Source organism: Rhipicephalus microplus, chromosome 1 (genome assembly GCF_043290135.1).
Source record: "Rhipicephalus microplus isolate Deutch F79 chromosome 1, USDA_Rmic, whole genome shotgun sequence".
NCBI lineage: Eukaryota > Metazoa > Arthropoda > Arachnida > Ixodida > Ixodidae > Rhipicephalus > Rhipicephalus microplus.
This window is the reverse complement of record NC_134700.1, coordinates 104131652-104155934: the sequence shown is the minus strand read 5'-3', so window position 1 is coordinate 104155934 and position 24283 is coordinate 104131652. Positions and strand designations below refer to the sequence as shown.

The 24283-nt window shown below is 43.5% G+C and overlaps 2 protein-coding genes across 2 annotated transcripts; both read left to right on the top strand.

Moving 5' to 3' along the window:
* Positions 1-108: 108 nt before the first annotated feature.
* LOC119175703 (zinc finger SWIM domain-containing protein 3-like) lies at positions 109-4233 on the top strand. The gene is made up of 5 exons (XM_037426647.2): positions 109-356; positions 508-616; positions 1316-1547; positions 1677-3581; positions 3849-4233. The coding sequence occupies exons 1-5, from the start codon at positions 109-111 to the stop codon at positions 4226-4228; spliced, it is 2874 nt and encodes a 957-aa protein (XP_037282544.2). The 3' UTR covers positions 4229-4233.
* A 78-nt stretch (positions 4234-4311) lies between these two features.
* On the top strand, positions 4312-17429 carry LOC142796289 (uncharacterized). Its single transcript, XM_075886582.1, has 2 exons — positions 4312-8114; positions 10528-17429. Exons 1-2 carry the CDS (start codon positions 7767-7769, stop codon positions 10681-10683), a joined length of 504 nt encoding a protein of 167 aa, XP_075742697.1. The 5' UTR covers positions 4312-7766; the 3' UTR covers positions 10684-17429.
* Positions 17430-24283: the final 6854 nt, after the last annotated feature.

The following is a 24283-nucleotide window of genomic DNA, read 5'->3' as shown; positions in this document are numbered from 1 at the left end:
TGGCGCCATTCTCCCGTCTCTTCAGTCAGCGTGTTACAGGTGTTCTGTGGTGACCGTTCCGCAGCACGTGCGGCGCCAGTCAAGTGTTCCCGTTCCGCAGCTCGTGTGATGGCTGGCAGCAAAATGAAAGTTGGGGACAAATTTCCAACGTTCAGGGAACTGGAAGCTGCTGTGAAAGGATACAGTGAAGAGAAGTTCGTGCAGTTTTACAAACGTGACTGTCGAACTGTCACAGCGGCGAAGACCAAAGTGAAGCGTTTTCTGAACGAACGACTTGGAATGTATCAGGTGGTTTACTGCTGTATCAAGGGGGGCAAGTCTTTCAAGAGCCGCAGCAAGGGGGAAAGAGATACCAGGTGAGGGCCAGCACTGGTCATTGTTTCCTTTGTGTTTCTTTCTGTGCTGCCAATCCACCATGGTCAGCGACGTGGTTGCGTTGTACACATCATGCATTTAGACGATTGTTTCCTGAGAGACATTGAGCATGTGACAACGGATCACTTTCAGCACCTTTCAGGCTGGATGTCCGGCGTTCGTGAAGTGCAGGGCCTCTGACGATGGGAACTTCCTGGAGGTTATTGAAATGAATGAGGACCACAACCATGAGTTATCGAAGGTATGGAGTTCCTAAGCATCCTTAAAAGTGTGCGACAGTATCTTAATGCCCTGTCCTTCATCCCTCACCATGTGTTGTTAAATTAAGCCAATACAGCTTTTGCTGTTACCTGTTCATATTGGTTAGTGAAGTTCAGTTCTGTTTTTTCACAGAAACAAACCTGAGTTTTGAGGTTATACAGGGTGACATGCACCACTGAAATATACTTTTGACGAAATGTTTGACGTGCTTACTTGATCGCGCAAAATGTTCTCGCTCAATTCTCATTGAGCTGGTAGCACCAGCACAGGGGATGCGAAGTTTTGCGATGTCAAATTAATGGGATCAAAGCAGTACATGCAGGTTCATTTCTTATTCACACTCAGAGGAATTCCTGCTGCATCATTATTACATTGAGGCAGATTAACTGCAACTTGCTTGTCATCAAAGCCGCCATTCTACAGTGCTACTACATTCAGGAACTGTGTCCTTGACATCACATGCGAGCCATATATAGGAAACACAGATTTACAGTTACAAGCATGATAAGGTGAGATTGAAGTGAGCTTGCTTGTGCTAAGAACCTAGATGCCATATATGCAGAATGTTGTCTGCACTTGTTTGCTTCACTCTGTGAGCTTGACATTGCATAATGCAGTTAACCTATAATTGCATATGTAGTTCAGTTTAACATTGAATGAAAAGTTTATTTTATTGCAGTTACTCTACAGCCACCTGCCACAAACCAGAGCATTAAGAGAACCAGGGGCCAAGGAGGAAGCCACACAGCTCTTGGCTTTGCATGCCAACAAGAAGTTGGTTAAGAAAAGGATAGAAGAAAAGACGGGGAAACTTGTCCTGCTCAAAGACTTGAGCAATGCGGCCTCTTCCCTCAGACCACAGACAAGGAATGACCTCATTAAGACTGCAGCTCTTCTGCAAAATGAGCATGGTAAGCACCTGATATTGTAGCACAAGTTTTTAAATAATTGCATCTGGGTTTTCCAGTGGGCTTCAGAGAAACTCGTATGTACAGTCGGCCAAATCTTTTACATTTAGACCATGAAATTTATTTCTACAGGTACAGACTACCACATCCTTGCTGATGGGGAAAACTTCCAAGGAATTTTGCTGTCCAATGAGTCTATGCGGTCAAATATGGATGCCTACCCAGAATTCCTAGGAATTGATGCCACCTACAAGCTTCTAGAAATACGAACACCAGTCTATGTGATGCACGTTGAAGACTCCAATGGAGACACAGAGACAGTATGTGTTGCAATTCTTGTGAATGAGTCTGCACCCACTATCAAATGGATGTTGGAAAAGTTCAAGGAACTGCACCCATCTTGGCCAAAAGTAAAGTGTGTCATGGCAGACAAGGACCTTTTGGAGCGTGACCTTCTCAAAGAAAGCTTCCCGCAGTCGAAGGTGCTCATCTGTGTGTTCCACACTTTAAAGACTTTTCGACGCGAGATTGCCTGCAACAAGATGAACATCACTGCAGAGGAAAGGGACCAAGCCCTGGCACTGCTCCAGAAGATGGTCCTGTCACGATCGAGTGAAAAATTTGAGGAGCTTCAACTGGAATTTGACAATAATGTTTGCCAAGAGATCCGCTCTTACTATGACAAAAACTGGCGTCCCATCAAGGATGAGTGGTACACTGGACCCAAGTTTATGTCTGAAAACTTTAACAACACTACCAACAACAGAATTGAAAGTCTGAACGCAAAACTGAAAAGTGTTATAAAAAAGAATAGCTCCCTTGAAGAGTTTGTGTGCTCACTTTTCACAGTATTGAACGCCTTGAGCGATGAACGTGACCACAGAGCATTGACAAGCATATCCAAAAGACCTTGCAAAGCACCTTCTAGCCCTGAAGAAGCTATGTATCAGGAATCATTGACTCCCTATGCCTTTAAGCTTGTAAGGGAGCAGATCTACCTGTCAGCCAAGCGAGTACCAAGTGACCAAAAAGCAGATGTGTTCACATTCGAGGCGTCGTCTGGCAACACGTCAACAACAAAAACTAACTGCAATTGTTCCTTTTGGAACGCTATGAGACTGCCATGCCGGCATGTGTTTGCAGTTAGGCGGACTCTGAACATTAGTCTCTTTGATGACAAACTTTTTCTAAAAAGGTGGTCCAAGGCATATTACTACTGTCATCAGAGAGCCTTCCTTTCTCAAGAGAAGTGCACAACTGAACATTCCATTTCGGAGCAGGCTGCAAAACCTCGGAGGCCAATGTCGCAGCATGAGAAATACAGGGAGGTATTTCCTACATGCAAGTACATAGCTCAACTTGCTGCAGAAGAAACAGGTGAAAGATACCAGGGCCGTCTAAAAGTTTTGTTGGCACTCTCTGAGGCATGGGAGCAAGGGCGCGAAATTGAAATCGTGGAAGTGTTGCGTCATGAAGCCTCATCCCCTTCATCACCAGAGCAAGTCAGACGCCAGCTGGAGCTGACTGTGTCCGTAGAAGAGAATGCAGAGTCACCCAAAGCTGCATCAGGTGAGGATTGGGACACGTCTGAAACTGCAGATCAGAATAATTCACATGATCAACCAGATCTGCCTCAAGCACCTTTAAGCCATACCGGGGCAGAACCACTTCATACCACTCCTGAGAAAGAGCAGCGTGCCCATAATGCAGGTGCATGCGAAACTCCTGATGAAGTGAGAAAGGCACAGCCACGCGAGAATACCTTGGCCCCTGCAAGCAGCGCCGGGCCTTCAGACTACATGCGCGAACGCCTCGGAAAGCTGAAAGTGCCCGCTAAGGTGAAGTCACGAGGTCGACCCAAAGGGGCGGAGAAAACCGTTATTGGGCTTCCACGACGGCGGCAGGGACCCCACAAATCAGCAGCAACACTGCAGCCATTTCGCGATCTGCCTCCTCAGGAAAAGGAGCTCAGGATCCTAAGTTGCTTAGTTCCTCAGGGCCTGCTAAGTGAGGTTCAGCAGGGGAAACTGCTACTCGGTGAGTTGTGAGATTTACCTTTATTTATGCTTAAATTTCCTATTTTGTTGCAACTTCAGTCGCTATCTAAGGTGTAGTACGAAGGTGTCTGATATCACCTATAGGGCTGCAACTACAGCTACATTCTGTAAGAATATTGAGTGTTCAATTCACAAAATAAACCTGAGCCCTAGAAATAAGTTCCCCTTGTTCAGATTCATAGCATTCTGTTGTACCTTAAAGCCATCTGATGGCAGGTTCAGAACACTTATTCAGTAATTTTTACAGGTGAGGACCAGGTGGAAACCATACCTTCCAGGATTCCAGAGACAATCCTCGACGAGGAAGTTCACCTTGACTGTGTCCAGAAATACTTCACTGAAGACGGCTGGACAGCTGTGCTGGCAACAGTCAAGGTGAAGAAGCAAACCATAAAGTGGAAATGCAACGAATGTCGGGACCTGTTAGAAGAGGACCCTTCTGTGATTTGTGACTTATGTTTGTGTTGGTTCCACCAAATCTGTACTTCACTGAGCAGTGTTATAAAAAAGAATAGCTCCCTTGAAGAGTTTGTGTGCTCACTTTTCACAGTATTGAACGCCTTGAGCGATGAACGTGACCACAGAGCATTGACAAGCATATCCATGAGTTTCCACGGTGAGTTGTGAGATTTACCTTTATTTATGCTTAAATTTCCTATTTTGTTGCAACTTCAGTCGCTATCTAAGGTGTAGTACGAAGGTGTCTGCCTTCAGTGAACACTGAATTCATTCATTGTATACATAGTTTGCATTGACGTCACCATGGCCGCCATCTTAGGGCCCCCAGCTACTTTGAGATGCTGGGTTAGCTCAAACGGTGACATAGGATTTGTGCCGGTGCCCTTCGCGTTCCTTTGATTCCCCACAGCGCGCCTTGCGAACAGAAGAAAGTGGGGACATCACAAAAGAACACGGGGACCGAACAACTGTGTGTCCTCCTCTGCAATGGTACTCTCTAATGACATAAAAAGTCACGGTTGCCGCCATCTCGGAGCACCCAGTGCAGAGAACCTGTCTGTGATGTCACGTGAAAACTATGTATAATAAGAGCATTAAAATGCTATCTGGCCTGTCTTTTTCGTTTTTGCAACCTGCTAAGGAGGAGATCATGAGAGCACCCAGGCGTAGGCGGCTAGCTAGTTAGTGATCTAACTTGGCTAACCAGATAAATAAATTCGTTTGGTTTGCTAAGAAATGCTTTGCATTTAAAAATCTTACATCTTGTTTTTTTCCCTGCAGTAATTAGCTAACGACCCGCTCATCTGGAAACCTCGTGGACTCAAGCGCGCTGGTTAGTTTTTGGGAGCCGGTCGCAGTTACGGTTTCAAAGGTCAGCGAGTAGGTCGGCTCCCAGAATGGTTTTCGTGCAAACTCAGCTGGCTACATAGGCGCATATCACACAAAACCGCGTTCGCGAGAGTACCGCACAGAACTCTTTGCCCGAAAATTGCTCTGCCGAGGGAAGGACATCAGCCTCTGTACTTACGTGCGAGCCTCCCCCTTTCCGTTCAAAAGATCTGCTAGGAGAGAACGGCACCGCCGACATCGACGCCGTTCGTCAACCACGCGATGCTCTAAGTTTTCCATTGTCACCGGTAGTACTCGCTCCCTGTCAGTCTTTTACGTGAGCAGGCTCGCACGAAGGCTCGTTTCTTCGTATATATGCAAAAATTGGTACGCGGTAGCCGTGGACCCACCCGGCAACTCCCGGCGTACGTCCGACGTATCTTTTTTTTTTTTTTAGACTCAGTTTCGCGTACCCCCGACGTATCTTTAGACTCACGGTTTCGGGTACGTCGGACGTACCTTTAGCTTTTAGTAATCGGGTACGTCCGACGTATCTTTAGACTCACGGTTTCGGGTACGTCGGACGTACCTTTAGCTTTTGGTATTCGGGTACGTCCGACGTACCTTTAGACACACCGTAATTTTTATTTCTTCCGCATCTGCTCATTAAGGCTCTCATTAACGTTGCAGCTGGTTTGTGAATGTGCACGCGAATTGATGCTACGATGGTCGTGAAGTGTTCTGTGGGACGGCTGCAACTCTTCGACGACAGAGTGGTGGGAAAATTGTAGCCAGGCACAGTCTTTCTCAATGTTTGCGTCAACGACGATGGTTACAGCGTGAGAACAGAACGTTCTTGTCCCTTTGTCGTCGTCATAACTATCGTCATGTCATAGCAACTATCCCAAACTGCCACTAAGTTTGCATCAATGGTGTGAACCGTGCGTTTTGGTTGGTGTGGAAAACGCTTCCCGACTTAGTTTTTTTTTTTTTTTCATTTTATTCGAATGTCTAGTTGTGTGTGCTTGCAACGGAGGCTGGTCGTGTGAGCCATGAATTCACAGATTTTGTGGTGAAAACGATGCTGTCTTGCGCTGTTCACGCGTCGGGTGCGCGTGGTTCACGTGTAATCGTTCGTCACTCGACCACGAGTGGTTAATCGCGATGATATCCCGGTGATGCCTTGCTTTACTGTTTCCTCTAAGAAGGCAGGGTTATCCTAAATTTTTAGAATATGTCATTACGCATTTTATGCTGACTGGTGGGAATAGTGCATAAGAAACGGCCCTTCCAGTCACTGCGTAGTTATCAATACCCGTGATTTTTTTTTTTTTTTCTTTAGTACCATGCTGCTCATTCTATGCATTTGTCTAACCCGGACTGCGCAGAGATACCTGAAAAATTTTCCGAAATACAGTTTTCGAAATAAGTGTGCTGGAAGCCTAAAATACAGATACTGTGATACATTTATATTTGACGAAATCAGATATTTCAAAGATACTTGTGCAAAAAGACGAGAAAAGTACCATGGAATACAAATACAATAATCCAGATACATCATAATTTGCTGTACTGAGAAGAACGCTCTGTTAGCTGCACCAAAAAAAAAAAGAATTTTCTCTATACAGTGTTCGTTAAGTCTCGGTTAAGGACTTGCAAACAAGAAGTCTCTACCACTGCTGATGCGCGCAAGTTTGTCATATAACTAGTACATACAGTCTTTGCAGCTTAAAAGTTCCTTGCCATGGCTAAATCTATTATCGTGCCGTCTTGGTTTACTGAAAAAGAAAACGAATTGGGCATCTTGAATCAGTTTTTAAAAAGTCTCATTTTCCCATTGAAAGCACCTGAGCTCAATTCAGACAAAAGACGAGCCATGTCCTGTTCAATATCAAAATGCTGATGTCCTGCACAGCATGATGATATTGTTATGAGACAATGTCCCATCCCACTTCAGCAGTGACATAAGCACCGAGGAAGACTGCGTGATTTCGGTATAGAGAGCACTCTTGTTCTTCATCTTGACTTGCACGTTGGCACTGTTTAAATATATCTTAAAATGCCTAGTTTCCCGTGTGCCTTCACGTAACATTTTGGTGAAAGGTGCTGGGGTACAACGCAAGACGGAGTTATGCAGCGGACACCTAGTCGCTGCTTCCAACATGTCCACCGGCAGCGACGCTATGGCAACTGCCGCGCCCAATGCATCAACGGTGCCGACCTCCCCTGTTTTTCTCGTGGCCGCTTCACCCTGGAATCCCGGCAACTTTTCGGGAACAAACGGCAAGGACGTGAATGAGTGGCTTAAACTCTACGAGCTCATCAGCCAAAATCACAGGTGGGACCCAATCTTGATGCTGGCAAACATCATCTTTTATTTGCAAAGAACGACCAAGGTGTGGTTTAATAACAATGTAGACGCGATAACAAACTGGAACGTATGCAAGACCAAGTTACGCGAGTTGTTTAATCAATCTGCCGGCTGCAAGCAGGCCGCTCGGAAAGAACTTGGCACACGGGTTCAAACGTCCATGGAGTCTTATTTGTCGTATATACAGGATGTGCTGACCCTTTGCCCTAATGTTGACCGAACCATGGCTGAAGCCGACAAGGTAGCGCATGTGCTCAAGGGCATCACAAACGATGCGTTTAACCTCCTTGTGTGCAAAGGCTTTTCCACCGTTCAAGATGTTATCTTTGAGTGCCAACGCTTTCAAGAGGCTAAAAGCCATCACATTGCCCACCACTTTACGTGCCTTCCCAACACTGCTGCGACGTCAACTTGTGAGGATCTCCGCATAGTGACCTAGCCCAATTCACACTCCGGTGACATCACGAGAATCGTACGCCGGGAAATCTGAGTGAGCACGGGAGCGTCATGACGGCCGGCACCGCTCACGCTCTGTGCTTTTATGTTATGCAGGCTTTTATGGCCTCGTCGTTCCTGCTGTTCTCGCTACCTGCCGAAGACTTTCCTGCAAAACCGCACGTGTGGCCACAGTTCGTGCACAACGAGTACGATCAGCGCAGATATCATGTACGCCCGCCAGAGCCAATCTTTCGTTCACGCATCTACAGCACGGAGTACGGCGCAGCTACGTCATCAACCGTGACGTCACGCCAAGGCTGTGACTTAAAAGGCTGCGACTACAGCCACCACCCCAGTGGGCACGGGAGCGTCATGACGGCCGGCACCGCTCACGCTCTGCGCTTTTATGTTACTCAGGTCAGTAAGCAACCCTCTCTGTACGCTAAAAAGAGTGATGACTGCTGCCTTTTGTTGCTCCCGTGCCCAGGGGTGCTGTGTGAAACTGTATGCGACTGCTTCTCAATGATTTTTTTGCTGTTGTGTTCGGGAAATGTAGAGGTCAATCCAGGTCCTCCTGGTATGCGCTCTAAAGCCCTTACGGAAAGTGATTCCCTACCGAATGACTTGAAAGAACAGATGTCTGCCATTTTCTACATCCTAAAAGACCTCCAGGCACGTTCCATAGAGTCGGCCAAGGGACAGTCTGAGTTAGTTGCTGACGTGAAAGCTATAAAGGCAGGGCAAAAGATTTTAGAGGCCCAAATTTGCTCCATTAACCAGCGTCTGGACACGGTTGAAGAAAAAACGAAGGGTATAGACGAGCTAGAAGATACTGCTGTCGGCGTTGAAGACAGCGTAGCTAACTTGGAAGCTCGACTTGACCCCTTAAGGTTACGTTTAAACGAGTTAGAAGACCAGTCAAGGCGCAGCAATATTATCTTTCGAGAAATCCCCGACTCAATTCGTGGGATGAATCAGAGAAAAAAATTCTAAAATGCCTCAATGGCACAATTGGCAACCTGCCCCATAATGAGATTGAACGCGCACATTGACTCTGCAAATACTTGCCAAACACATGCCGCCTCATTATAGTGAAATTTACTAGTTTCAAAATTAAGGATAAGATTCTTGCCGCCCGAGCACCATTGAAAGAAAAAAAACATTGTAATCAGTGAGGATTACTCCGGCGGTACACGTAATCTCAGAAAAAAACTTGGATTATGCAAAAGGCCTTCTCGATTCCCCCAAATATCAGCTTACGTACGAGCTAGTCATAAACAGGCTAACATATATGTACGAGTCGCCGACAAAGTTATCCAATGCTCGCCGTCGCAAGAAACTAAACACCTTGCTAGTACCCCCAATTGGCTGGTGTGCGCAGACCCCATCGGTACTTCTCAACCGTCACCTCAGGCACGTGTTGAAAGCTAGGGGGTGGAGAGGGGCGGTGCGAATCGTGCACCAAAAGTATCTTTCATGCACTGTAACATTCGTAGCATTATGAGCAAGTGCGACTGCTTAACATCATACATCGACACCTGCAATCCTGATATAATAGCATTAACAAAGACATGGCTGCATCCAAACATACAAGATAAAGAGTTATTTGACAAAGCTAACCATTTCGCTGTGTATCGCTTTGATCGCGATCCACGACACGGTGGCGGTGTCCTACTAGCAGTGCGTAAAAAAATACCATCAAGGGTTGTCCACGTAAGTAACAACATTGAAACTGTTTAGGCTGTCGTTTAGATAGCCCACCATAAAATTGTTTTAGGAGTGTGCTACCGTCCACCCAATTTTCCATCAGGCTTCACAGACCATCTACGTGATTTAATTAACCACGTGATATCCAGCTACTTGAATCTACCCTTAATACTACTCGGCGATTTCAATCTTCCAAATATTAGGTGCAACTGTTGCAACTGGTTATGAGTTGCATTAACGCAACTCATAATCAAACCTACGAGAATCACGCAGTCGGTTTCTAATACTTTTGACCTGGTTCTAACATCTAGCCCCGATTTTGTTTCCAACATAACATATATTCCAGGACTGAGCGATCATTTATTGGTTACATTTGACGTGAATATGATACCTCCTAAAAAAGCACGTAACACTAACATTATTCGAAATTACTACAAAGCCAACTTTCAAGCAATCAATGTCGAACTGAGTGATTTTCTAAACATATTCATCACCAGCTTTGATAGCCGTAGCGTGCAAACTAATTGGGACATGTTCTTATCAAAAGTCAATGATCTTACATCTAAGTACATACCCGTTCATACTATCACAGTTAACCCAGAAGCTCTGTGGTATAACGTTCACTTGAGATGTTTGTCAAATAGAAAAAAGCGCCTGTATCGGTCTGCTAAATGATCCACAAATCGCACCCGTTGGCAAGATTACAAGAGGGCTTCAGAAGACTATATAGGAGCACTAAAAAGTGCCAAAGATTACTTTTTCCGCAAGAACCTGCCAAACATGCTCACAAATAATATCAAAAAGTTTTGTCACGTGATAAACGCCAACACTGATAATGTCATATCGCTTGTGCATAACGGTGATTCTATTCCTGATGAAAAATGTGCCTCCTTGCTTAATGGTGTTTTTTCACAAAACATCACTTCCGTTGCACACTGCCCATCACCCCAACTGGGATGCTTTGATTACACTACAATGTTGCCGCTAACACTTGATTAAGATGGTGTAAAAAATGCTTTAACATTGTTAAATGCATATTCAGCCCCAGGCTGTGATTTAATTACTCCCAAGTTCTTGGTGGGCACACTTTGTAATTCTTGTCTTTCTATCCATGATTTTTCAGCAGTCCCTCACCGAAGGTTCTCTGCCATCACACTGGATGGTTGGTAAGGTCGTTCCATTTCATAAATCTGGTAACAAGCATTCCCCACTTAACATCCAATTTCGCTTACTAGTATTCCGTGTAAGATTCTTGAGCACATTTTGTATTCACATCTAGCCAACTTCCTCAAGACGAATTCTTTTTTTACACCATCCCAACATGGTTTTCGTAAATCATATTCTTGCAAAACACAACTGGCATTATTTAAGCACAAATTAAACATTATTCTCGATTGTTCATCATACGCAGATTGCATAATTTTAGATGTCAGCAAAGCTTTGGATAAAGTATGTCACAAACTTCTCTTGCTTTAACTCCGGTCCCTAATCTAGATTCACAACTCTTAACCTGGATTGAATGTTTTTTAACTAACTGTTCGCAATTCGTCAGCGCTAACGACAAAAAATCTGAGCTAAGTGCTGTGCGCTCTGGTGTGCCAGAAGGCTCAGTTCTTGGTCTGCTCCTCTTTTTAATCTACATTAATGATCTATCATCTAATGTTACTTGCAACATTCACCTCTTTGACTGCGTGATTTTCCGAGAAATAACATGCACTAACGACTCACATATTCTTCAGTCAGATCTTAATGCGATTACAGAATTGTGTAAACAATTGGTTGATGGAATTAAACCCAAATAAATGTAAACTTACGTGCGTAACTAGATCTCCTACTGCACCGCCTGTGTACTACCTAGGTAATAACCCGTTAGAAAATGTACCCTCTTAGAAATACCTTGGAGCGCACATCACAACTAACCTAACCTGAAACGTTCATATCACCTATGTAATTAACAACGCCAACCGCATGCTTGGGTACCTACCCCGTAGCTTTTCAAAAGTCCCTTCCACACTAAAATTACTCCCATACAAAACACTAATTCCCACAAAACTAGAATACGCAGCAGCAATATAGAATCCCTTTCATGTCAATTTAATACAGTCACTAGAAATTGTTCAGAACAACTCGACTCGTTTTATGACATGTAATTACAATCGCATCACAAGCATATCATCCATGAAAGCAGGCCTTAGTCTACCATCTCTTGCTAGACGGTGTAAACTTTTCCGCTTATGTCTTTTTCACAAGCTCTACCATCATGCCTACTTACATAACGAATTCATAATTCATCCTCATCACATTTCACAATGTCTGGATCAGGCCTTCAAAGTCGGCATGCCTTTGTGTAGAACTAACTTCTTTTCGCAGTCCTTCATGCCACGTACATCGAAGGAATGGAATGGCCTTCCGAACCCGACAGCAACCATTCGAGATTTCAACCTTTTCAAGAACGCAATAGCTAACATTGTATGACCAGAAACATGCTGACTGTATAACTATTGTTCTCTTTCTTGTTCTTGCGTTGTGTTGTAATTTTACTGTTTCTCCCTACCCACTCCCCTCTGTAATGTCTATTGACCTTGAGGGTAAATAAATTAATAAATCGAAGCCATATCGCCCCACCCGTGAGAGCACTGGCACCAAGTGTTGACCAGATTGCTGCTGGCAGAATCCTCAGCCGACCGGATTGTTAATACAGACCGTTGTTCGCTAAGAACTAGCCAACACGGGAATTCACACTGTCTGTTCTGTGCACCATCCCGACGCTGTCAGTTCGTCTACCTCGAGCCACCCACAGCATTATCGCCGCCCTACTCCACGTAACCGAGACCCAAATGCGTGGAAGATGCCTGACGACAGGCCGGTTTGCTTTTGATGTGAATGAGTGGGACACATTTCCTTTCATTGCCGAAGCATATGGACCTCACCTATCGGGCAAATCCAAGCTTCTCCAACCTCCACTCACCAGCCCAAGAACCACCATGGCGTGACGGCTCAGCTAATTACGACCCGACCCTGTGTTGCAATTTTCAGGGAAAGCACGTGTGTCCACTATTTCAGTTTGGCAGCTGTGTAAATTTTAATTCCAGGATATATGCACCTAAAAAGATTCTTTTAAAATTTGTTTTCGATATAACCTACACAAACCTAGATACTGCCTGTGATAAAACTTTCCAGTGTCCAACGAAGTCACACAGCCTTCTGAAGTATTGCTTATCAACCTCTCTTGAAAAAATCGTGACATTTTCATAAAAAGACGAAGAGAGCAGTTCAAATTCTGTTTTGCCCTAAGTCGTTTCTTGGGCATTTAGTTCTGATTTTGACCAAAAAGAATCAGAAACTTTATTTGTACGTAAAGCTTGATTGCCTCAATGTGTTTTTGTGTTGCCTCAGTTTTATATGTGACTAGCCCATTCTTTGATAAAAAGCTAGCAGAGGTTCGCACACCGAACGAGCACTGTGTGTTTGTGTGATTCCTATGACTTGGCTGCCCTTGTTTACCTATAGTGCAGTATTCTTCAAACAAGCTAATTTTGTGGCTTTGCTTTTGTTTTTCTTGTTTTTGTTTCATTTTTCCTCTTCCCCTCGTTTCATTTCTCTGTTGTTATAAATCAGTTCTCCCAACAACACATTGCTGGACTGACAAATAGTTTGTTTTTCTTTAAAAAAAATTCAGAAGCTGGCTTTGGAAGCGCCAGGATAAATGTGCTTTGAAAATTCCTACTTAGAATATAAGCAACATTAAAGCACTGTGGACTTCATTGGAGGACTTCATTCTCGGAATTAAGCAAACCATTAGACTCCTTATGTGAATATTTTTTGGGCATATGTACCAAAACTTAGTTCAAAATTGTATCAATCATTGCCTTTTTTTATCGCTTTTGTGTTTTGACCGTTCTCTATAAACTGTATCAAAAGAATTTTGAGCGCATGCGAAGGCCATAAGGGTTAGTAGTTTTATAGAAAATTGTACTATTGCGCAGTCTAGTAGCTAACATATATCTAGCTTACAGTAGAGCTAAGATAATTGTGAAGCCTTATGTTACTTCTATCAATTTTATTTTAGTGTGTTTATGTATTAGGACATAACTGTTAATGAGTCTGAACTCTAAAAAGCGTGGATGCTTTGGCAAATTTGTGGGACTTTGTATTCCCTGTTTCTCTCATATATTGCTTCATTTGATGTCTGCATATATTCTGTCTTTTGTTCACGCTGTGTTCACATCTCTCTTTTTTTTTTTCCTTAATTTACAACTTTGATGCATAAATCCGAACACTCGCTTCTAGTTTTTTTTTTTTTTTTCATAAATGCATTGCGATAGACCTTTAACTAGTTTGTACAACACATCCTGGTGCTGTAGCTAGACTAAAGTCAGAATGAATAGAATGTCCTTGGCATTTGCATTAATAGCCTGTGCTGAACACTTGCTCCTAGAGAATTCGTTTGTTAACACGCATTGTGTCCACATAGCTTTCCTTTTGTTGCATTGTTCGAAACAATATTGGGTTTGAAAAGAATGTGCACACTTGTCTACATGCATTAGAGTAACATGCTTGCAATGTAGCGGCGTGATTTCAGCGTCAGCATGTCAAGTTTATTATATTAATATTTTTTTAGGTTAGGGACAGTATATGTAGTGATTAGCAATACTCCAATTGTACCTGGAAACGAGCTGTCTGTCGGCATTGCCTTGTCTGCACAAACTGCATGCAAAGTTCCACTGAACGATCCCATATCTGTTCTCGCACTGCTCTAACACCCACCCCGTATTCAGAAACGCTGCTCGACCTGAACTTCACTTGTCACCAACTTCAATGCAGCACAAACGCGTTTCAATGCACTGTTTTTAGGTTGTGCCAAGGCAGCACAAGCGTACAGACACGTTTCAAATGCGCTGCACTAAAGGCGGTTTCAAGTCAAGTCCACGTCAAGGAGTGTTTTTGAATACGGGAGTGACAGTTCGTTGTTGGAGACGGAGGTGTGCAAGTCAGAGTACCAGAGAAGATAAATTAACTACTCAAAAGCCGAAACTATGAATTGAATGACTGATGATATGCATGGTCTTAAAACTGCGCTGCGAAGACGAAAAGACTTTTCACTGCATGGACACAAGTGTTGACTAGAAAACTGAAGTTTTATGCAAAAACATAGAACATGCACGTACACTTGCGTGGCTACACACAACAAAGCAAAACAGCCAGCTTAACCCCAAAATAAATCATTCACTAAGGTACCAAATTCTAACAAGCATCATTCCAAAACATCATGACAACACAACTCTGGAAGTAATCAATACATGGAATATTCGAAATAAATCATCTGTGCTAACTTTCCTCCGGTCACACTTCAAAATAAAGAAACCTTATGGATGTTTTGTTTTTTATTTTGCTGGCTCTTTAGCTTTGTAGTCTGTAGCCATGTGAGTGTACGGATCTGTTCTGTGATTAAAAAAAAAAACATTTCAGTTGTGAGTCGGTGCTTGCGTTCATGCAAAAAGAGCTTTTTCGTCTTTTCTGTTGCTTCGTTCTTATACGTACACTAAAGGCAAATATTTAGTCGATGACTGAAATAGCGATACAAGAACCTCGTAGTGCTGCTTTTGTGCCAAGGAAATGGTTACTTTGAAATAAAATTGATTTAGTGGTGTGCACGGCATTAGCGCACTTCAGTCGCCCACCTAAAAATGGGTCTCTCTGATGTAGCAGTTGCTTTGCTCAGGGTTTCCAGCCTTCGCTGCACGGCCACTGACCTATGCAAAGTATTGTACGATTGCAGGGTTACTGGACAAAGTTGTCGACAATTTGTGTTGCTTTGTGCTGCCACAGTCATAGATTTGTTTGTACTTGCTTAGTACTTTTGAGGAAAGAAATTATTAAAAAGGCAACTTATCCGTGATTACATTGCTGCAACACTTTACCTCAGAAATAGAACGCGCAATGTTTCTGCAATAAAAAATTTTGTGCTTGCCCGTTTCATATGGGCCTCACTAGATTACTCGACCTATCTAGCCTAACCATGTGTAAGTGAAACTTTTTGAACCAATCGCACCATTCCTCATGTAACACCAAGCAGTTTTTTTTTCCTGAATCAAACGTAAACAGAGAAGCAGAATTTTATTACAAGTTGTAGTGCACGAAAGGTTTTCTTTTTTGTAACTGGTTTGATTACACGTGGTTATTTGTAGTCAGACCCTTTGATGTGATTGAGATCATTTCAAAATGGCGCACTCTTGGTGCGTATGGTGTCCCACATTTACCTTAGTTTCTCCATTAGGGGAGCACTCCTGTTGATAATACTAATGAAATTTTAGGCATTAATCTTTCATTCTGATGTAAATTGTTATTTGCCTTTGGTGTCCCCTTAAACCATGCATCGGTACCAATAGTCGGCTCTATTTAACAGATAGGATGGTCAATACTAACAGAAACGACTTTTCAGCTCATAGTTGTCCCTTCTTCTTCTTTTGTGTTGTCTAATTTCTCTGCCTTACTTCAAGCTCACCTTTAGGGTATTGCAGTCCTAATGTCTTTTTATTGTTTTTGTTGCAGGAGAACAGCTCGGGCATGGTGTGAAAATGAAAGCCTTTACACAGGCTACCCGCTTTGCTGCAGAAGAAATTTGTTATTGCTGTATTGCATTTCTTGTACACGTGTTTTTTGTGAAGTTTGCTGCCAGTCACAGGCAGAGACTATGTGTAGACAGTTTTCTGTTTTCTAAATGTGCTGTAAATGCATAATCATTCTGCCAGTGTGCCTAATTGCTACAAAACGTGCTAAAGAGGTTCATTTATTCTATGCAACTCTTGATTAATGTTTAATAGCTGTTGATGACGGTATGCAGTCTTGTTTGTGCCTGTTCATAGGTTGTGTTCCTTTGATTTAAAAAAAAAAAACAGCGCTGAAGTTGGACAGGCACGGCAAAAGTCCTACTTGTGTTGTGGGATTCTTACCTCTATGTCCCATCTTAGTAGTACTGTTTTGTCATCGATATAACATGTAGCAACTGTCCTTTCAAGATACTTTTCATGGTGGGTGCTTGACAGCAAAAGCTGCTTTCAGTGTAGCACTAGTTGTTTCAAGTTGCATGCAATTATATGGACTAATAACCATACACATTTATTTTTAACCCTACTTAAATATCTGGAAGCTTCAAAAGCTGTGGTAAACAACTCATAAAATTCTGCAAAACCTTTAAAAGAGTACAAAATTGGGCCAGTTGGGGATTGACTCTTGATTTATTAAGTTCTGCAGGGCCCTTTATTTCGGGCCTCGACATTTAGGCAACATGGTGCAGGCAACCATCTGGTATTGCAAGATGGTTATGCAGGATTGTTTCTGTAGATACCCTCGATGTAGTTGAGCTCTCTAAAACTGCATGGCCTATATACGCCTTCATAGATATCCAAAGAATGTGGCACTATTGCCCATGAGATGCTGCTTGCTACCTATTGAATAGATCGGCAGATATATGTCCACCAAGCACTTTCAGCACTCGCGTCGTGTCTCTCCCTCTCGGGACGTCTCTTGTGCTCATACTGAAATCTTATTCTCAGGAATGCATGCCAATTAGGCCAAACTGAAGTTTTGTTTTCCACCAAGAGCTCCATACATATCCCGCACACAGAATCGGGGCACGATGGCTCAGTCACGCTGCTGTAAATGTTGTCTGCTACTGTAGTTTGCATCATACCTGAGTGAGGGCTTACGTTAAGCTTGCCGCAGTTTGCCAAAAGAGACGCCTGCACCTTATATCATCGACTAAAATGCATTCTTAGACTAGCTGTTGTATTTTCCAATAAAAGTTTGGAGGAGCAAAAAAAAATAACTAAGACAAAATTCTATCACTTCTGTCCTCGTTTCTTTGTGCCTCCAGATTTATGTCAGGCACAAAATCATTGCTGCAAACATGAAATTGAAGAAAATGCAGTACCTAAAATGAAATGAACATGTGCAAACAAGCGCAGTGCTACGTTTGTGTCTTCCCATCTTTACCATAATCCCAGCGCTGTTTTTTTTTTTTTTTCATTAAGTTTAGTACGTACCAGCCAGGCCAATTTGGCGGTCTCCCGTATCCATGCAAGATCACATTGTCCTCTTTGTCACTGTTGTCTGTTGAAACCCTCATCTGAACCTGCAGAGTAGAGTGATGCAGCTAGTTGATGGATTGGTCAAACATTTATTTTTGTGTGTGTGCATTTTCAGGCAAAACTGGGTCCACCTCTCAAACACCAAATGGCTCACATTGCCCTAGGATGCGGGGAGGAATGCACTGCTGCAACTTATGCCCCTACGAGTCAAGGAGCGCGCCAAATTTCGCTCGACACATGCGAATTCACAGTAAAGAGAAGCCGTTCAAGTGCCCCATCTGCCAGAAGAGTTTCGCGCGACTGGATACGCTTAAAATTCATAAGCGAGTGCACAGTGGGGAAAAACCATATAAGTGTAATCTGTGCTCCTATAGAGCTGCCACAAATAGCTCGTTAGCCTGCCACAGAAGAATACACATTAACGAGAAACTCGGTTAGCAGCCTATTGCTTTGGGCATAGAAGGACTTAAACAGGCTGATGGTGCGTAACACCTGCACATATGCTTGCACTGACAAGTCAGACATAATATCTGCTGTTTTCCTTAAAGTAGCTTTTGTTTAGCACAGGATATGCTTTATTACTTTTCTACAAAGTGATAGAAAAGTGTAAATGTAAAATTGACTTACACTGCTGACATGATTCGCTAATAAAACTGTTGAGCGTTGTGGCAAATGGTGTTGCAGAGCAAATCGTGCATGTGCTGTACTCTGAAATGTTGACACTGCTTTAATTTGAAGACATTGATTACTGTTTATCATAACAGTGCACAATAACATGTTTAGTAGTAAGCATGTTATTGATATGCTTGGATAATTTAAGAGTTATGCATTCGAAGTCCTCATTGGTTCACTTCAGAATGAACGCATTTAACTGTGTACTCAGAATGGGTACTTCTACTTGAGTGGGCCTATCCCGAAGATGCACTTTACTGGCCCGAGACAAAATACAAGGGTACATCAAACCACAAATTTTGAAAATAATGCTGTGCTGAGGTATTACTCGGGCCCCATATGTTTCATGTTACTGTGCAATTCTACAGAGAATGAGCTCACAGCTGTGCGTTCTGCAAAAGAAAGGCAGTTCAGGGAAACATACCAGCTTAAAAATATGAAAAAAATTATTGTCAACTGGGGGTGTCGCTTAAGCTGACATATAGACGAGCAGACTTGTCTACATTGCTGCCTTGAAGCAGACAAGTCCACATTTCAAAGTGGTTTCTCTAGTGCAATTTTGCCAGTTCCACTGATAATTGGCGGAATTGGGCATCTATTTTCATGGAGTCACTTGTAGAACTTTCGAGTGACTTAATTGTCATGTTGTTTTAGGCTTTCTAGTATTTTTGCAGCAAATATTGTTGTTTTAGTAATCACCACATTATTAATAGCATGTTTTTCAATGACTTTGAGTATCTGATTGTTAAAATCAAAAAGTCGTTGGGGGAATCTACAATCGACAATAATCACACACGGGCAAACACTCAACCAAGTAGAGACTATCCTGGAAACAGTGTTAAAAGCTAAGTACGTGCTTTTGTTCAAAGGAGCCAATATTTTTGCTGTGCAGGATAATTGGCGTGATCCCTTCAATACACCTTCAGATTAGATTGACTTTATTATTTAGTTATGAGTATTTTCAGGACTTCAAAATAAATTTCAGCTAATTTTAGGTATCCTTGCGAAAGTCGCACCATCTTTTTGAGCTTTTTTTTTATAATTATTCACTTGCTAGCTCAGTAAGATCTGACAACACTGCTCTAGTGACACCTTGTGTCACGGAGGAAGAAAAAAGGTGCCTTGTGCTCACAAATGTTTTATTGCTGCAAGTGTTGCATTATTAAGTTGTGTGCCGTTTCTCCTCATTCACTGGCACGTCTCGCTTTACCTTGCCTCTCGCTTTACCTTGCCTGCCTTTTCTCGGTTCAAGTACGTCCGGTTCACCAATTGCTGGTACATGCGAGTGATGCACAGACGAAGCGCGTTGCTGAGAGTCCCGATACCAATTAACTTCATAGTTCTTTCAACTCGAGAACCGGCTCCCCTTTCCTCTTCCTCTCCGCAGCTTTCTTGGAGGTGCAGATTGAGGGAAAGAAATATCGGTCTGGATGGATTGATGTGGCTGTACCCTTTAGATCAGACAGCGGCTAACGCCACCTAGCCGTAATACTTAGTGAACTAACAACTAGATTTATCTTTTTTTTTTTCTTTTGAATAGTGAATTTGAGGTCTGGTACTTTGCAGTGAAGGATTTAATTTTCACTCGTGCCTTGATTTCAGCCACCAATCGGATAACTTCCTTCTAGCTAATTTTACCTGCTTAAAGTCTATTTTGCCCTCCCTGTCACTAAACCCGAGTGCTTTGAAAAGCTCTGCGCCATCGTCCTGAACTATAGGGTGAAGCCCTTTACAGAACATCATCAATGGTTCAGCAGTTTCCTCCTCTCCACATGCACTGCATACTCTGCCTACCCCTTCGTATTTGGCGCGATATGTCTTAGTTCGCAATACTCCCGTCCTGGCCTCAAACAGTAGAGAACTACCACGAGTATTATCATATATCCTTTTCTTGGCAATTTCCTGCTTAAAAGTTCTATAGATCTCTAGTGCTGACTTCTTGATCATGCCAACTCTCCACATATCGGTCTCCGTTTCCTTCACCTTCTTAACCGATAGTTATTTCTGGTACGGCCCCCTGCTCTTTTCTAAGTATTTGCTCGTCAATTTTCTGGTTTGCTTCCTCTATTCTTTATCGACATTCTTCATGTACAAATAGCTGAAAACCTTCCTAGCCCAACGCTCCTCCCCTATTTCTCTCAATCGCTTCACGAATTTTATCTTGCTGCTAGCTTCCCTGCCCTCATGTCTATTCCATGTCACTTTGTACAGTACTCCCTGATTTGGTGTATTCCCGTGAGCCCCTAAAGCAAGCCTATCTATTCCACGTCGCTTAATTTCTAATCTTGCTTGAACTTCTGATCTCATGCACAGGTATTCGAAGTGCATCGTGCTGGCAGCGCCACCTGCTGCGCTGTGGCGTGCGAGTTTAGGACAACATACTCTCACACAGATGATGCTAGCTGCTTCTTATAGTTTTAAAGACGATAGTCTTTCTTGAGGCCCTTCAACTAAAAAAATTCTGGTCGGTCTGTACATTTGTCTGTTTGTCCACCCTTAATGGTACCGCGCATTTTGAACATCAATCGTTATTCCTAGCGGCGGACCCCATCCGCTGCGCCCACCAATGTTGTTCAAGGTTCAGCGTTCATACTTGTGCGATTGTCAATAAAAAGCAATTATTGCGCATATCTGAGGCACCATAACAACAACTATATATTCTGTATGTGCGTCTTTTACTAGAAAAGGCATACATAAGTAATTATAAGGACCGTAGCGTTTATCACGCTGCGCTGACCATTCAACGCTTGCACGAAAAGACGAGTGTTTCCAACGCTTTGCTAAGACGACTCAGTGGCGGTACTTACCCGTCGCCTTGCGTTCTACACCTCATTACCTCCGAGACGGGCGCGCACTCCCGTCTCAGAGTCATGCGCTTCGTTTTCCAAGAAAACTGCCGGATAACGCTCATGTCTCTCGTGTGACGTGACTTGATGCACTCGTTCACCTCCGCTGCACGCTCGAGGCACTCTAGCGCAGCGTCTCCAGAATACCATTCACTGATTTTCTTGCGCAGAATATCAAATAAACGATTTGTTCACTCTCTCCACACGCAAGACTATATCGTCTATCGACGACATTTGCAGATTAACATGCAGATACTGGCCAATTTTTTTTCTGTTGTTGTTGATGATGGTGGTGGCAGTGAGCCCACGCTTGGAAGCAGTGCTAAACAACGCTCTCGATAGGGTGTCCCAACATTCTGGCCCCGAGAGGGCTGACAAAGTGAGGTACTTCATCAGGAATGTGGGAAATGACATTACGGTCGAGAAACTCGGACATTCGAAACCAGTGTGGTAAAGTAATAGTAGTTATTGTATAACATTTGAAAACCACGATATTGCCACAGGCATGAAAAAGATTACGCTATGCCACTGTGTGTATGCGTGCCAGTGTGAGATACCGCGGTGAGGGCATGAGAAAGACGATGAGGTCGTTCTTCAGGTTAGAGAGAGGTTTGTCTTTTTTTTTTTTTTTTTGGATTTATTCATTAGATCAAGATAATCTAATGTATATACGGGCTTCCGCAGAACTCATTTGCATATACATTAGATCGAGCACTGCAACTTTCTATGTAATCTATATTCTGTGAACCCCGTTATTTGAAACATCATAATATGTTTTATAAAACCACCCAGCTTCTCTGCCAATCCCACTCAGTGGGTGTGTGCCACACTAATGAACGTCAGACCCTGCTTAGGTGACGCTGCGAAAAACTCTGCCACCAGCGCTCCTTTCGACACGCCGGCCATAAATGGGTAGTGCAAAGAGAGCCGTCCGCAAGCAAACGTGCATAGGCCCTCTTGTTTCGTTGGTCTTGAGGCGCGGTTTCTTGAAAATCAAGGACGTGGGAAGCTTCTTCCTTCAATCCAACCTCGCTTCAGAAAAGTAGGAAGCTCATCAAAGCGAACTGCGGGTATAACGCAAAAGATGTTTTAGTTAATTCAATGTGCTGCAATTCAAGTGCAAGCGAGCATCGCATGACATTGAGTTCGAGGCAAGCACTCCGACGTGCGTTCTTCAACGCCTAAATGCATTAAACTTGGGCATACACATGATATATTAAATTGACCAAGTACATACACGAGCAATCTATCTTACGATCAGTGGTACGAAGCTCACTTTATCCGGCACGAATGACCCTGACGATTTTCGTCTTTGCAGCTGCATTCTCTATTGGTCTCTCGCTTCCTGTGCGTTGAAAGCTGCTAGAGTGTTCAGTTGACAGTTGTCTTCCGTTTCTATATACTGCTAATGGGGATAAATGCGTGTCCACTTTCTCAGTGAACAACAAAAGGCAGAACCGAGGCCTTTGAGATAGCTCCGGCAATCACGAAGACAAACGGCGAAAAAAAAAAAGAAAGAAGAAAAGTCCTGATTGTGGTCGCGATCATTTAGCGATTTACCTGTGTGACGTACGTGTTCATATTTCCTAGTTAAAGCAGGAACTTAGAGCCTTCAAAGCCCTACATTCGCAATGCTGCGTAGTGGCGACGACTTCAGATTATCGGTGGTCGCGGCGTGTGCGATGTTTATCGCGCACGTCACCTTGATGGATGGATGGATATGGCTGTACCCTTTAGATCGGGTGGTGGCTAGTGCCACCAAGCCGTAATACCTAATGAACCAAAAACTATATTTATTTTTTTTCCTTAAAAAGTGAGTTTGAGGATTCGTACTTTGCAGTGAAGAGTTTAATTTTCACTCGTGCTTTGACTTTAGCCACCAATCAGATAACCTCCTTTTAGTAAAGTCTACCCGCTTAAAGTTTATTTTGCCCTCCCGGTCCCTAAACCCCAGTGCTTTGAAAAACTCTGCGCCATCATCCTGCACTATAGGGTGAAGCCCTTTACAGAACATTATCAAGTGTTCGGCAGTTCTTCTTCCTCTCCACACGCACTGCATACTGTGTCTACGCCTTCGTATTTGGCCCGATATGTCTTCGTTCGCAGTACTCCTGTCCTGGCCTCAAACAGTAGAGAACTACCCCGAGTATTATCATAGATCCTTTCCTTGGCAACTTCCTGCTTAAAAATTCGATAGATCTCTAGTGCGGACTTCTTAATCATGCCCATTCTCCACATGTCAGTCTCCGTTTCCTTCGGCAGAGAGCTCCGCGATTGCCGGAGCTATCTCAAAGGCGCTCGGTTCTGCCTTTTGTTGTTCACTGAGGAAGTGGACACGCATGTATCCCCATTAGCAGTATATAGAAACGGAATACCTGTTTACTATTGCGCAGCGCCAACTGTGGTCAAAAGCTCTGTGAAACTCCTAAATAAATGTTACCACGGTTCACATCGGGCACCTAGTGATATCACTATTATTATCACACCATTATCATGCAGTCGGCTGTGGAAAGCGCGAGTAATTCGCTTACTTAACACGTTTGCCACAGCCCGTATCCAGCTTTCTCGCCGTTCTGCTTCGTATAAAAGCTGCAGAAATCAGCAAAATTTAAGCCCTTTACGTCCGCGGCAATTCGCAACGCAACAGTAGCGTTGACTGGGGTAGGTTTTGTGGAGCGCGGAGCTGTTGCGTCTGCTGGAGCTGTTGCGTCTGCTCTTGCGCTCACCGTCGTTCTGGCAAGTGAATCCGCAAGCACTTTATCGTAGTTCAGTGACGCGTCCGACTAGCGGACATAAATTCGTAACTCTTTTTCTAAGTGTTCAATGCCTGAGTACACCTAATAATAAGCTGTATTTTTGTTTCGTACGCTATAGTTGCACTTGTTTGCGCAACAAACTGTGCACGGGAGCCGGGCTTTGCACTACTCAAAACTGCGTCGACAGCTGGCAATGCGTGTCCGCAAAACTCAACAAGAACATGACTGGCTTAGCTCTACATCCAGTGTTTCGATAGACCACAGTTGTATTATTCACGATGCGACATTTTCTGGTGAAGGGGCTGTCTTCAATATGGTCATGAGGATCAAATAAGTAGAGTGGTGGACCAGTGTTGCCGCTCTTTGGGCCCTAGTCCACTTATTCAGGATGAACTCCGTTTCACTTTCCCCAACATGTAACAAAGTTTGTCTCTCCCTCATCCCATCGACGATGTCACGAAGAATTCTGACCGGTGACCCACAAAAAGCTTTGCTGTCAAAAAAGATTATTTTTT